This window comes from Mytilus edulis, chromosome 4 (assembly GCF_963676685.1).
Source record: "Mytilus edulis chromosome 4, xbMytEdul2.2, whole genome shotgun sequence".
Classification (NCBI taxonomy): domain Eukaryota; kingdom Metazoa; phylum Mollusca; class Bivalvia; order Mytilida; family Mytilidae; genus Mytilus; species Mytilus edulis.
The window spans coordinates 86,374,996-86,391,740 of NC_092347.1; the positions used below are offsets into that span (position 1 = coordinate 86,374,996).

General features: G+C 31.3%; 1 protein-coding gene across 11 annotated transcripts in view; it reads right to left on the reverse strand.

Annotated features, from left to right (window-relative positions):
* LOC139520873 (GRIP and coiled-coil domain-containing protein 2-like) overlaps positions 1–16,745 on the reverse strand; it is an 88,130-nt gene that overhangs the window by 24,315 nt on the left and 47,070 nt on the right. For 7 of the 11 annotated variants that reach the window (XM_071313886.1, XM_071313888.1, XM_071313887.1 and 4 more), the window contains 8 exons: positions 14,668–14,774; positions 9,952–10,276; positions 7,386–8,297; positions 6,572–6,850; positions 6,143–6,214; positions 5,340–5,400; positions 1,612–1,802; positions 128–190 (listed from right to left, as the gene is read on the reverse strand). In XM_071313886.1, the coding sequence (XP_071169987.1) occupies positions 128–190; positions 1,612–1,802; positions 5,340–5,400; positions 6,143–6,214; positions 6,572–6,850; positions 7,386–8,297; positions 9,952–10,276; positions 14,668–14,774 (2,010 nt within the window). The remainder of the gene's footprint in view (positions 1–127; positions 191–1,611; positions 1,803–5,339; positions 5,401–6,142; positions 6,215–6,571; positions 6,851–7,385; positions 8,298–9,951; positions 10,277–14,667; positions 14,775–16,745) is intronic. The other 4 variants (XM_071313890.1, XM_071313889.1, XM_071313885.1 and 1 more) reach the window with 1 other exon arrangement.

The following is a 16,745-nucleotide window of genomic DNA, read 5'->3' on the forward strand; positions in this document are numbered from 1 at the left end:
ACCCAATTAAAATTCTTGTAATACTAAAATAAAACTGCGGCAGCATTGCAGCTAAGCAAATAATTTTAATGTTTAATAGAGCTACCCTGACATGCTAATGCTATCCTTCTCCAAAGCAGCAAGTTACCTGATTCAACAGAATAAAATGTCCGTCCTCAGTTACCTCTAACTCAGCACAACTTAGTTCTACCTTTTATCAGAAGGTTATATATCAAAACTTGTGAAATATTCTTTAAATTGCTTTACTGATTGTAGAGTTTAGATCTTTTTATGCTAATTTGTATAGTTAGTTTTTTGTGTGTACTGGTCCGAGTACACAGTTATCGTCCTTTGATTTTCGTTGTCCACGAATATAGTCCTTAGTGTGGACAGTGTGTTACTTGCCAATTTTTGTTATACCCCTTCCAAATTTATATCTCCATGTTTTATGCCTCATATAGCAAGTTGGGGGGGGGGGGGGGGGGGGGGGGGGGTGAAATGACACTGTAAAAAAAGTTGGGTCATAAATATTAATGTAAAGTAGTGATTAGGTCCAGCTAAAAAAGGTCAAAAATTAGCACTTCGGAAGCTGTCAAAAGATTTCAAGACCCCCTTAACATAAGATTGTCCATATTTTGAGTTAGAGCTGATGAAGTTTTCTATAATTTTGATATAATTTGTCCCAAAAGTAGTACAACACACTGTAAAAATATTATTGGGAAAGCGCAGGTGGGATTTTTTAAATTTTCATTTATTGTCTAAAAGAAATGCACTACGAAATAACTGTGTACTCGGACCTACTGTAGATTCAGAAATTATTGCCTGCATTTATTATTGCGATTTTGTCATTTTAGACTGAAATGAGATTTTAATTTTAGCCATATTGAGAAAAATCCTGTTCAATTCATATAAAAAATTTCAAAAGTTATTGGGATTACTGTCACATCTATCGCAAAAATAAAAACATATCACAATAATTTCTGAATTTACAGTACCTATTGTATGTCCACAGATCAATGATTAAAAAGGGAGATTGAGATATTACTACACCAGTTTTACAGTCACATGTTCATGAGACTGTCCTAACCACCTTACTGTCTTTTGCCATATCTCACTGTTTGTTTTTGTTAAATTTGGAATTTGATCAGATCTTAGATAGTCTTCATAATGTTTTCACAATTCTTGGTAATTAAAAGCTTCAGATATTGTAAGACACTTTTATGTTGTTACATGTCATCCTTGAGGGGTCTTTTGATGAAGTTGTTTTATAGACCTACAACCCCACTTCCCTACCAATATAAGATGCAGTAATAAAATTTAGTTGCATCTGTCCACATAACAGTCAGTGTTACTTTGTATGTAGCAGCTAATACATAAAATGACATTTTAAAATGACCTACATGCTTCAACATGCTTCAATTTAGAGTATTAGCTCATTCTAATGTGTAAGATCAATCTAGTATGACACACCTTTAAAGTACTTCACATCAGCTCTGACTCAATTTATAGTTCTTATTTTACTTCTTTTTCTTTCATTTTCATTCTCACTCCAATTATTTTGACTAAATCATTCACCAGTGTCTAACTAAAGCTCTTAACATCTGATTATCAATCCCTGTGCATAAAACTTACCGGAGTTATATACTCATCTACCATACTATCATCTGACTGGTCATCAGGGTATCTGGCCATATGTAGGTCAGTACTGACCATCTGTTTGGTCAGTTCTTCTAAAGGTTGACCAGCCATAGAGGTAACAGTCTTTCGTCCCTCTGTTGGGAGACCAGCTGATTCCACAGGTCGATAGCCTTTTATTAAATTCACTAAAAATACAATAACTTTACAAATATAACAAAAATTCACACTGTAAATACAATTCTAACATGACGTCCTTCAAACGCTTTGAGTACACACCCGTGGTAAAATATGAATATATTGGTTGGGCTGTTCTGATTGTACTCCCACGTCATATGATTGTTTATGGATGGAGTACACGACGTCATAGAATGATAACGTAATAGTTTAAGCATTTTTCGGGAAAATACACGCTTCTGATACCGAAAATCATCACCAGAACGAAACGTAAACAAACAATACTAAAATGTGGTATAAGCCCTTTTTTATATACATAGAAGATATATAAGTAAATTATCATTAAAATTCATCCAAATCTATCTAAATATATTATTGTAAATAGTTTGAGCATGTCACTAAATCTGTTTGCTCCGTTCTTTACCGCCAATCTTAAAGTGGGTTAATTTATGGGAACGGCAAATATTTGCCTCCATGTAGTGCGCTTTGAACCAAAACAATTGCTATATTTGTCTTATCAGAATCGAAATAATTCATGGGGGCTTGAATATATCTAAATTTTACCACGGGTTGTCCCTTTATGCCGATATTTTACCCCTCGCTATCGCTCAGGGTAAAATATTTGTCATAAAGGGCCAACCCGTGGTAAAATAACGATATATTCAAGCCCCCATGAATTATTTCTTAAATATTCATAATATATAAAACTAACATACCAATTATATACAAAATCCATCGTACATGTATGATAAACAAGGATTTTAGTGGTCTTTGTAAAATTATTGTTTTGGATGATGGATAACTAGTCAGATTGAGAAACTAGTTCATAAATAGTACATAGAAACTGATCCTCAATGCTAAGCAGATCTGTTTGTACCTGGAGGTATCCTTTATTTCAATTTTAACAGAACAGAAGTGGCAAGACGTTGATTTATTTAGAGAAAGGCTATCATTTACTTACAGGAACACAATTTTAAAGGATAACACTAGCTTTGAAAAGGACAACTAAATCAACAAGTCCGTACTATAAAAAGAATGTTGACTGCTGAAAACAGTAACCATAAATAGATTGTAAAAAAGATATTCAAGCATCTTGATACAAGGTATGATCCTAATTAAGATAGTAACATTTACATTGGCCATCACCCCTGGATCAGATAGCTACTTTAATGGTCATTAATAATTCAGCAACAGGATTTTCCAAGCTGACATTTCATGTTTTAGTGGAATCAATAGCTAAACTAATTAATTAATTATCATCTCAAGTAAAAAGGCCAATACTAAAATAAGATAGATCTAATATTACAAATAAACTATATTTTTTATTCGTTTTATCCTATATCATACTAATATCTTAAAATTTCCATAAAAAGATGTCAAATCAATCTGTATTAAAAGGCTTAAACCAGCTTATCACAAAAGATAACTTAACAATAACTCTAGTAATTCTATAATTCACCACCTATACAAATTCAGGGTCTGCCAAGCAAATAATTTAATGTATAGTTTATGCAATATCTTTGATGGGATGAACTGATCTTGACCTGAAAGTTTTGACAATAATTTGTCCACAACATGGTCCCCTTTATTACTGTATTATAAAATTCCTTTACAAGTCAAAACCTTGGTTGTAATGATACAATAATTATAATCCAGTTAATAAAATATTTAAATCCCACTGGTATAAAAGGTATTTAACCTGTCAACATATATTAAAGACATATGGGTGTAAGATATTGACAGTGTAAGCTTTATTGTGTCGTCCAAATGAGGTCTCTGGTAGGTTAATATCCCAGCAACAATAGCTCACTCATAATCCTGATGTTATATAGATGTTCCTCCAACTTATGCATGGAAATGGAGGAAAATTAATGGCTATAAAAATAAATGGCCAACCGAAATCATCTATATTAAGTACCCTGGTCTAATTATAGATAGGGCAATGTTAAGAAAACCAGATTAAGTGTTTAAATCTGTAGAATAATGCATGGGTTTATGCTTAGGACTTTTAAGATCTATTTCGTGAATGATATTCTTACTCCCACATCTTAAAGTTCATTGGGTTCTTCAAGATTTATATTTCTTGGTTCTTTAATTTTTATTTGTTTTATAAATCTTATTCTATTCACTGAAGTCATTTAATAATCCTTGTATAAAATTATTTTTTTAACAAAAAGAACATATAGTTTAATAAGATATCCAAATTACAAATGATTTGATCAATGACCAAATATGGTAATCCTTAACATTTCCCCTTGGTTCACTCCCAGCATCTGTTGCCTTATATAGATCAATGACATAAATAATAAATAAAACACTGCCTCTACACATTCTCATGGGAATATCAATAAACATTTCATAACAATCTGTTGGAAAAAAATAAAATTTTCACTTTACAACAAATTCCTTCAAAAATTGAGGATAAAAGGTTTGCTAATTCTTGAGTTATGTTTATTTTATGATCAAGAGAAAGTGTTATAGTTTATTATTTGGTCATAATAATCAGCCTTTGTTGAATGACTCAACATCAAAACAAACAAATAAAAAGAGTGACTATAATATACCATCTACATAAACACAAACATGGAAAAATTTAAATCATGGTTTTTTTTATTTTTTTTTATTTTTAAAATTGTTCTATATAAATAAAAAGGTAATTGAAACTTTGAAGTATTTATGATTTAAATGACAATTTTGAAATGTTTTTATTATATGGCTGCAGAGAAAAGAAAAACAGGTTTTGGGTAAAAAAGGATGAGAGTCAGCATAATAATGGCCTTTTTCATTTGAAATTCTCCACATATATGCAGTGTCTTATCTTTGCTGTCTGAAATCCTAGTAGTAGCCATATGCATTCCAAAACAGTACTACTAAATATTCTTGTAGTCAGAAATCACCTCTTGATGGAGTCTGATTTCACTGCAAGTTTTAGGGGTCATTGCAGTGTAGTAAAGGAGTAGGTCCGGTAAAGGCCGATTTTGGCCTCAAATTTCAGGTTCATCTAACAAAAGATTTTGGACATTTTTTAAACACTTAAGTGTCTATTTCAATTGATTCAATTAGTTTATGTGAAAGATTTTAACTGATCTAGTCATAAAAACGCTCTGATTCAAGCTTAAATGTGAAAAATCTATCAAATATGCAAAAAAACGTCACTTTTCATATGGTATTTTTGTCAAAATTAAAAGTGGCCGCATCCGCGTTCATCCTCAATCTTTATATATGTTATGTAATATCATCAAATACAACTTACATTCCAATATTATGAATGAACACAAAAACCGTCTAAAATTTAACTAAAATGCTAAAATTGTGAAGATTTCAGTATTTTAGCATGACTTAATGATGCTAGTACCCGATATATGTGCATTGTTTTGTCAAAAACAGATCATAGTTATGTAGCAGAAGCATTCTACTTTCCAGTAAATAGCTAAAAGATTACGTTTTAACAATTTTATAAAACTGCTATATTTTTGGGCCAAAAAGGGGTCTTACTGAGCCTACTCCTTTCAAAAGTTAAATTAAAAAAAAAAAAATTTGTACATTACCTGAATTTAATATGGGGAGAATCTCATCCCACTGACCATCTATAGCAAGCTGTCTGAAAATCTGAAATATATGTACACATGTTTATTGATGAAAATGTAAAGTATGTGTTATTGTACAACTTAATCATTATGCATAAAACCACATTTGGTATTAATTGAATTTATGTATTGTTATACAACCTAAAGGAAAAACGAACTGATTATTTGAAAAGATTTTTCATACAGAATCTCATTCTTAAAAATATTTAGAAACAAGAATGTGTCCTCAGTACACGAATGCCCCACTCGCACTATCATTTTCTATGTTCAGTGGACCGTGAAATTGGGGTAAAATCTCTAATTTGGCATTAAAATTAGAAAGATCATATCATAGGGAACATGTGTACCAAGTTTGAAGTCGATTGGACTTCAACTTCATCAAAAACTACCTTGACCAAAAACTTTAACCTGAAGCGGGACAGACGGACGAACGAACGAACGGACGAACGAACGAACGGACGAACGAACGAACGGACGAATGAACGAACGGACGCACAGACCAGAAAACATAATGCCCCTCTACTATCGTAGGTGGGGCATAAAAACAGGATGGAAAGATGGATAATCTTACTATGATTCATTCATGTTCATAGGTTTTCATCAAGTTCCTGGCAAAGCTTATTGAATATTTGCCTACAAGAGCCTAGAGTATTTTGGAAACAAGAATCTGCATTTATAGTAGATTCTGAGGCAAATTAATTGAAATGTATTCAGTTATTTATAAAAACTTAATACCCAACAAATGCTATCATTACATGTATTACCTGAAGATGAACTTCATTCTGTTTCAATCTTTCCTTTAAAATTTTCATTTCTTCTTCAGTTTCAGGGGCTTGCTGCAAAAAACATGCAGAGAACTGCATTTTATAATTCAAAAGATTTTCAAATTTAATAAACATTTTTTGTACTTTCAAGTTATGGCCATTTGTAAGACACTATTCATTGGTATTTATACCTTTTAAATGATTTTAAACTACGTTAAGTACCCAAAATGTGTGATCAATATAAAAGGTAATGTGGAAAATCTATTACATCCCAGTAGATTAACTGTACTGCACAATTTTTTATCATGGCTTTATTTGAGGTTGTGATTTGTATACACAATTTACCACCTACTACCTAGGGCAATCTTGCAAGGAGGACTAAATAATCATTTAATGTTAAAATTTCAAGATGGAATAACTGGTACAAACCTTCCCCTGTAGCAGCCGGTCTACTCTTTGTTGTAACTGAGCATTCATCTGCTCAACGTTATGTAACTGAGCTTCTGTATGCTCTATCAGGGCCACACGTGCCTCCATCTGTTTATACTCCCTCTGTGGGAGTTTGACTACTGACTTTGAAGATGCTAGATTCTGGTACTCCAGTAATCTGCTCTTCAAGTGAATATTCTGTTTCCTCAGAATGACCAATCTTTGTTGACATTCCTCCAGTTTGTGAGGAATTTTACTTTCAGACACCTCTGATAATTCCTGTGAATAGGAAAGTTTTTGTTAAGATGTATACATTGATTTTTTTAAAAGATATTAACTTTAAGTTGTTAGTTCATTATTCCTTATTATATTGAAATTTGGCAAATTATACTACGTCCTATAGCTTACAGGTGATCACGGCAATGGGACCAGAATAAATTTTTGTAAAATTCATATAATAAATGCAATTTATATCTCTGTGTATGGGGTGTTTGAAAAAAAAACACTTTTAAAACCTCATAGAAATAGAGAGTTGGAGAATCTTTGTGGTCATAAAAAAAAACCATGAAGACATTGAGTTCAGTTCATTAACTTTATCTTTTGTTTCTTCACTTTCTTGCATGTACATATTAAACCAATGTGAAATAGTTATTAGGCAATCAAAAGAAAACTGTAGTAGTGTCCTAGCATTTAGCATCTACAAAAGCTACAAGTTACAAACAATATTATTGTGCATAGACTTCATGTTTTGGTTTGATATTCTGAATACTATGTCAAATAGTACTTTCCAAATGAAATAAAATTCACAGCTTACCTGACTGTCAAAACTTTCAATTTGTTGAACTTTATACTTCAGTCTATTTTCACTTCTCTGTAATGTACTGATTTTTTCTTTCAATGTTTTCTCATTTTCCTCTAGTTTATGTAATTGTTCCTCGATATCAACTCCAGACAATCGTTTTGCCTTCACTTTACCTTCCAAATCCTTCTCAGACTTTTCTAACACATGTTTTTCTTCTTTTAGTTGTGAGTAAGCTTCATGTAAGGAAACACACTGCTGATCTAACATGATCAGCTGACTTTGCAACTGAGACGTCTGATGGACTAAGGCACCATTTTCCTGAATAGCTTGATTTAATTGTTGTGTCAACACTATGTTTGAATTATGAAGTTCCATAGCTTGTGCTTCTGTGCTACTTCCTGAACTTTCTAATTCCCCAAGTCTTTGATTCAGAGCTTTTTCTTTGTTTTCTTGGTCCTTCATTCTTTGAACTAAATTAGCTTCAGCATTTTCTAATTCCTTCAAACGTAAGGCCAAATATTCTGATTTTTCTGAATAACTTAATTTTTCCTTTTGAACACTTTCTAATTGCTTTTTCAAATTATATTCCGAGACAGTTAATTCTGAGACTGATGTTTCCAAATTGACAGATTTTGATAACCACACTTCTTCATCTAGTTTATATTTCCTTACAAGTTCTTTCAGTCTCATTTCTAGAATTTCTAGATCACTGATCCTGTCCTCCATTTTGCTTATTTCATTTTCAAGTTCTCCAACTTTCTTGTATAATTTATTTTCCGAGGCTTCATAACTAGAGACTTGCACCTTTAATGTTTTCTCTGCTAGTTGTAGTTCCCTTATTTTGACATTCTGTTCATGGATTAATGCTTTATCTTTCCTTGCAATATCGTGTAATTCCTCTCTATCACTCTCTAAATCTGATACCTTGAAAAACAAAAAATTATAGGTTTTTATTAAGGAATATTGATATCATCTTGATATATTTCCTGTTGAAAATTGAAATCCTTTCAGTAAAAAATTAGCAATAGTTATCATCTCGCCATCTGAAAATGCACGATTTAATTATTGATTGCTCAATGCTCAGTAGCAAATATTTCATGCATACTCAAGATGACTATATATAGCTAGTTAAATGTGTGACCATTAATTACCCTCAATAATATCATGAAGCATCCTAAAAAAAGTTGTACAGAGTACTGAAATCATCTCATTTTTTTTCAGCATTAATAACATTAACGGTACCAATTTCCCTGCACCAGATGCGCATTTTGACAATACATGTCTCTTCAGATGTAACACTCTCCCATCAATATAAAAGTTGAAGATAGGAAATGTTTTGCAAAGGATTTTATATTGGCCTTTTCTGTTGCCAAATTATGCAGTTTGTTTAGGAATAAAATACAATGTATTGTTTTTCAAAAATTTTCTTCTGTAATAAACAATAGATCATACATATGTTTTAAACTTTTTTTCGAGACACTTATCATCTGTTTTATACTTTTTTGCCTTGTATTGTTTTGTCTAGAAGAGTTTCATATTAGATAAGTAAATGTATTTGATGTTGTAAAGCACAATCCTAATATTATTCTTAGTTTTTATGAACAATTTGTTTGCTTTCTTTGGTTTACTAACAGAAAATAATGCAGCAAATGATTCTCCAATAACTATTTCACGTGATGATGTTTATATTACACAGATTCCTGAAAAAAATCTTCTAGGTAAAATATCCCAGTGCAAGTCATTTTTTGTCAAAACATCAATAAACTTATAGTGTGCTTAGCTTTTCTCATAATGTTATCAACCCAGTTTTATGTAGAGTACATTGTAAAACAAACATTATTCTTGTTAATTACTAATAGGTAGACTATTTCACCCTCACCAGCCCATCAAAATCATCTTCTTTATTGTAGATTAAGGAAAGGAAAAAATGTCTATAGCCACTCTTTTTTTAAATAACTTGTTTTAACAGAGACCTTTTGTTGTTAATTTCTGTGACATTTGGTCAAGAGTTGTCTCATTGACAATAATACCAGATCTTCTTTTTCAATTTTAAGGCTTATGATACAGTGCATGATAATTTTCCTTCATCATGTTTGTTTCATGTCTCAATTTGATTGAAATACAAATCCTCTGTCCAGGCTTTACTTTCATGGATCTGACAACACTAGTCATGCTAGTTCTACTTTCTGATCTAAAGACCTTTCTCGATCCTCTGTTTTTTTTTGTAAATACATCTTTCAAAATTTTAGGCTGATATAATAATTACCAGAACAGACAGTAGACAGAAGTGTTGTCAGATCCATGTTATGATAGCGTGGACACAGGATATGTATTTTAATCAGAATGTTTCTTTTTTCAACTGACCTTTACACAATATTCTCCTTTTCTTCCAAGTATAAACAGAGCTACCTGTCTGGAACATGATAATGTTTTATCCATACATTATACTCATGCAGAACATGTTCGTCCTTTATTATTTGGTGGACAGTTGTCTCACTGTCAATCATACCACCACATCTTTTTATCACACTTATTAAAATACATGTATGAATTAAATATATGTAATTGACTACGTTACCTGTTTCTTTAAATGTTTTTCTAATTTTTCTAACTCCATGATTCTCTGCCGAAGAATATCTTCTGGTTCTTCCATCTCCCCCGTCATGGTTAATGGTTCTCTGACTTGGTTTTCTTCTGAGGTATCAGTTTGACTAGAACTGTCCACAGTTTCTACATTCTGAGGTAATTTTTCCTCTAATTTTTGACAGGATTCTTGTGTTTTCTCCTCTAACACAGATAATTCTTCCTGGAGTGTAACTTTATCTTTTTGGACTGTTGCTATAGATTTATTCAATTCCTCTATCTCAGACTTGTAATGGTTCTCTAACAATTTGTTAGCATCTCTGAAAAACAAAATTTTAAGTTAAATTGTTGTATGATCATTTTTTTCTGAAGGTATTGTCAAAATTTTACAAATCTTTATTCTTTTTCTGTTTAGTGAAATATATTTTAAGGTATATACAAATAAGAGAGCAAACTCAATGACATCCATAATACCAAAGACATCTGAAGGTCAACACACTGTCTTGAACAATAGACAACCATCTATACAGAATGTACAATTCTATAATGCACAGTCTGGGAAACTTGTGAATAAATTAACATAAATTTGCATTAATGTCAAATTCCCAGAATGACAAGAACATGGGGATAATGAATGGCAACCATTGAGATTCATAATTGTGAAAGACACATGAACCTGGTGTTAGATTTAATTAGTTCTTCAACACGTATGATGTGACACATATCTCATATATTTGTATCTTTTGGTTATTTCTGTCATTGGGTTGCTGTCCCAAGGGCACATTTCATATAACCCTTTTATTACTATACAGTCTAAAATGTTGAGAATAAGGTTCCTGACTGGTTACAGTCACATAAACATAATTGCCTGTTCCAGAAAAAATACATGGTTCTTTTATGGCACTTCTATGGATTTTCAGCTAAATAGCATAGTGTATAGTGCATTTCTATGGGTTATTAGATTTTTAGAATAGAAATGTTAAACATCCTACTGAGCAGATAAAAAATCTTAATATGGCAACTCTTACCAAAGTTTACTACTGAAGAAGTTTTACAATAAGTTTATAGGTCCCTTTTTGTTTGAATGACTTGGAGGAATAGATAAGTTCCTGGATAATGTGATGATCCAAAAACATAAATAATTAATTGGTAAACTAAAGTTTACTTACAATATGATAAATAAAACTGTATTCCACAATGCCTATCTGTAAAAGTACCTTTATGGTCAGAATATATTCATAAAATCCATGTTTTTCACTTAACATGTATTCCTTTAATCATATTCCAAAGACCAACTAGACCTTATATATCTACTGGAATACATAAGTACCTATTATGGAACTATGGTTCCTAAGTAACTTATGAAGTCTTTATAAAAGGTGGTGTTAAATAACCATCATTCTATTCATCTTGTCTATGAAACAAGGTCATATCCCATGCATCTTATAACAACAGCCATATTCATGTGAGAATGCAATATGAGAATTCTATATAATTATTGACATGAAGTTCTTGATAAGAAATAAAACTCCCTTTAATCAGGTTTAATAAGACTTTCTATAAGGTATTAATAAAAGGCAAACAAAAAATCAAGTGATTTAATAATCAAATTAATCAGATTATTGAACATGACGACTTTTTGTTTGCCATTAGCAGGGGATGGGTCTATAGGGATTATGTGTTTGTTCCTACAATTCAGTTGGAATTTGTCTGTAGGCACTGAGTATTTACAACTACTCCTTAACCTGAAATAATGGATTTGAATATGTACAGCTTTCAAAAAAAGCTTTTAAAATTGAGAATTCAAAATGGAGAATATATCAAAGAGACAACAACCTGACTTGAAAGAGGTGAAGGCCAATAATAGGTTTTCAACACGAGGAAAAAATCTCAAACCTGGAGGCGTAATTCCACTGGCCGCTAAACAAAAATGTGTATTATTTTAGCTAACTAAGCAATTTGGACTAGATTGTTAAGTGTTTATACTAATTCTTCTATCAATTGAACTTCTCATGAACAAAACTTGTTTATCAAATTTCAAGAAAAGTGACCTGTTTTAAAGTTTAATGATAAAACAATTATTTGATCATAATTATTTATGAATTGCAATATAAGGAACAAAACATTTGCAGTCATAAAAGAGCTTTTAATTTACAAATGTTATATATATATTTCTGGTATTCAGAGAAATTAAAGGATACATCTTTCAGTTTAAATATTTTGGTACATCTCCTGGACTATTTGTCCCTGATTATAATGATCTGGGTTAAATACCTTCAGGTATTCAATCTCACAAGGTAAACAAGCATTTAAACTATCTAAATGTGTCTTATTTTCCTTTAATGGCTAGGGTGTTGTAAATTCCTTTAAAATTTTGACTGACAAAAGAAATTTACCAAACTATGTCAGGTATATAAATGGTTTGTCAGCAAGATCATTTTATAACTGCTTGGCATACTTAACTAGATCTTAATATACTGAACTTGTTCAAAGACAGTTTATTAAAAGGAAGTTTGTTACATCAACAACAAAAACAGGGATCACATACATTTGAAAATTTGGTTTTTCAAAGATCAATAGACCCTATGTAATGTAAATAGATATAAGAAGATGTGTTATAAGTGCCAATGAGACAACTCTCCATCACAATTTTTTAAAGTAAACCATTACAGGCCAAAGTAGGTTAAAATCTTTAACACAAAGCATTGTTTTAATAAGGATGTTTTGCTGCATTTGATATTCAACCTGTTAAATGACAATTAAATTAGATTTCAACGTCATTAAACTGTAGGGTGTCGTTTATTTTGATTTTTTTTAGGGTTCAGATCTATTTGAAGATGAGAATCTTAAGATAATTTCAAATGTCTTTGAATTATTTTGAGGGAAGCAATTCATACTTGATATACATGTTTTATCTTTATTCTACAATAACTTCAGTTAATTTTTACAAGTATTACTTCTGACGTTTTGTTTTAAAATTTTGGTTCAATAAAATTCAATGAAAGCAAAAGTCATTATCTAGGTCATCAAGTAAAACTGTTTTTAGTGTGACACAAACACTTTTACCTCTAAATAAATTTAAAAGCCCCAGACAACACTTTACCGGTAAATAAAAAAAAAATAGCATCTAGTGTTACTGTCTATTGTGTCAAACATCTGAATATGAAAAAAAAAGTAAACACAATGCTTGGTATGAAATCTGTTTACGAAAAACCATTCTGAACTGACATTACATATTATTACAATAGCCTTATTAGAGAATACCAAGTACTGACATCGTGCATGCCACAGCATTGCAAATTTATTCATCCTTTCAAAAATTTCTCAAGTTTGTTTACAAATTTGTAAAATGTACCAACTGATAAGTAAAGTTTACCTTGATTGAGAGTGAAATTCCAAGTGTTTGATTTTCAAGATACAGCATGTACCTAGTAAACATTTAATACACCTTGATTACCTGGACAGGTAAGATTAACTAAAGTCAAATCAATAATCAATCATACTTTATTTGTTTAAGACATTAATTATTGACCTAGAAGAAACTGATGCCAAATATCAAGCTATTCTTTTATATGACTACTTAATTAAAGGTTAATTAATAATACAGGTAGAAGATCAATATCCAAGTTACAGACTGCTGGGGTGGGATCCAATTTCTATTTCCATTTAATATCTATTTTTAGAATGAGTTTCCCATAATGGAACTAGCTGGATTACTTTATTTTTAAAGTTTTTGGTCATTTAGTACTGTATAAAGAATTACTGAATAACTTCATGTAATATTTTAAACTTTAATATCCAGTTATTTAAAAGTTCTTCATTAGATCTTAAGCTAATTATCAGTGGGACATTCTTTGGCATGCATAACTAAGGTTTAAAAAAAAAATACTGAACTTCGTACAATTTTGGCAAATCTCCTGATTCAGCAAATGGCTACATGTAATTTAAACTGTAGATGTTTTTAGATACGACATAAATATGTATCTTTCATTCAACCATCAAATTTCATCAGACCACAAAATCTACCCCACCCATTACGATAGTGATACTATATACAACTTTCTTCTAGATATTAATTATCTAATATCATCATTTTTATTATCACATAATTTTGCATTCCATACATATTAGAATATAAAGTAAATTACAAAGTTGAATTGTGAAATGAATCATGTACATTCCACAACCATCCAGCCTATTAAATGGACTACTAAATAGGGTTTCGCCTATAATAATAATAAGTGGGATGTATAAACAAATCTAACTTACATCTTTCACTTTTCCAAGTTTAGAACATGTGTACCAAGATTTCCTTCATTTATCTAGTTATACTAAAAATCTAGGTTTATATTTGTATATGGACATTACATATTCCAATAGCCTAAATAATGATCAAGACATTAATTCTACTAGATCCCATCCCCATCAAAACAGTATACTTAAGTGTCTCAAACTCTTACACTTGTCTTATTCCTGGAAATTAGACATTACATTGAGAGTGTAGGGCTATATCTTATGACCCATTCTCTTAGAGACAACTGTATTGACTACATTTGAAGACCAATTTTTTTAAGTCAAATGATTTAATTGTCTTGATTTCTTTTGAAACCAATTGGAGTGACTTGTTTAGAATCCCCCTGGAGACTTTTCTTTACCTGCTATGCAGGCACTAAAGTGATGTGTCCTGTTTCTGCAAACCAGAAAGACCTACCTGAGTGACTTTTCTTGTTCCTGTAGACCAGTAATTCTGGTCTGTATACAAAGTTTACATGTCATAAGATCTTTCATTATCACTTGGAATGGTTCGTCTAAGGTCATCTGAAAAAAATAATTTGCAATTGAAGATTTCTTGATATTGCGGAATACTGTGCAATTGAAAATTTCTTGCTATTGCACAATACTTAATATAATAATTTTGGACCCCGATTTGGACCAACTTGAAAACTGGGCCCATAATAAAAAATCTAAGTACATGTTTAGATTCAGCATATCAAAGAACCCCAAGAATTCATTTTTTGTTAAAATCAAGCGAAGTTTAATTTTAGACCCTTTGGACCTTAATATAGACCGATTGGAAAACAGGACCAAAAATTAAGAATCTGAATACACAGTTAGATTTGGCATATCAAAGAACCCCAATAATTCATTTTTTGATGAAATCAAACAAAGTTTAATTTTGGACCCTTTTGGCCCCTAATTCGTTGGGACCAAAACTCCCAAAATCAATCTAAACCTTCCTTTTGTGTTCATAAACCTTGTGTTAAAATTTCATAGATTTCTATTAACTTATACTAAAGTTACTGTGCAAAAACCAAGTAAAATGCTTATTTGGGACCCTTTTTTGGCCCTAATTCCTAAACTGTTGGGACTAAAACTCCCAAAATCAATCCCAACCCATCCTTTTGTGGTCATAGACCTTATTTTAAAATTTCATAGATTTCTGTTTACTTATACCAAAGTTATTGTGCGAAAACCAAGAAAAATGCTTATTTGGGCCCTTTTTGGCCCCTAATTCCTAAACTGTTGGGACCAAAACACCCAAAATCAATCTAAACCTTCCTTTTGTGTTCATAAACCTTGTGTTAAAATTTCATAGATTTCTATTAACTTATACTAAAGTTACTGTGCAAAAACCAAGTAAAATGCTTATTTGGGACCCTTTTTTGGCCCTAATTCCTAAACTGTTGGGACTAAAACTCCCAAAATCAATCCCAACCCATCCTTTTGTGGTCATAGACCTTATTTTAAAATTTCATAGATTTCTGTTTACTTATACCAAAGTTATTGTGCGAAAACCAAGAAAAATGCTTATTTGGGCCCTTTTTGGCCCCTAATTCCTAAACTGTTGGGACCAAAACACCCAAATACACTCTCAACCTTTCTTTTATGGTCATAAACCTTGTGTTTAAATTTCATAGATTTCTATTTACTTTTACTAAAGTTAAAGTGCGAAAACCAAATGTCTTTGGACGACGACGACGATGACGCCAACGTGATACCAATATACGACCAAAAATTTTTCAATTTTTGCGGTCGTATAAAACATAGGGGCTTCCTCATCCTAGATGCAGGGCCCATATGATCAGTGCAACAATGTTTTTAGATCAGCTAAAAAACTCAGGTGATGCAGACAATTTTAAGACATCGCTTTAAAACAAATATCAGTTCATAGTAAAATGTTGAAATGTTCCACAAATATTTTGATTTTGTATGCCTATGACCTTGTCTCTGAACTTGTCAAAATAAATCAATATTCAACTGAGTGAACTGTGACAAACAACATGACATGGGGAAGAGAAACCTGATTGACAAAGGACATACAAAATACATCTGTTAATATCAGTTTTCTTTTCCTTCCCTGATGAAAAAAGTACATGTTTTTTCTCACCTGATTTACTCTTATTACTTTTAATAATTCACTATGAACAAACTATCTAAATCAGAAAAACACTTCAAAAACTTATAAAAAAAATACACTAATAGACAAAAATAGCAAATTTAATGTAAACCCACTGCACTAGAATTAAAATGTAAAGGTCTTTTTATTAAAGGTTTATACTGATTACAGACAATCCCTTAAAGTTTGTTTTCTTTTCCAAATCCAATAAATTAATTTGATAGCCTATGATCATCCAGACACTATGTTATCACATCCAGCTTCAGGCCAATACTTTAACAGATATGAATGTCCTTTAGATGACTGGACAATTGTTTACACCTTTATAACAGGTTGCGTCTGACTGAAGGACAATGTTTTGATGTTTATTTGTTGTTGTTTTGATTGTCCAC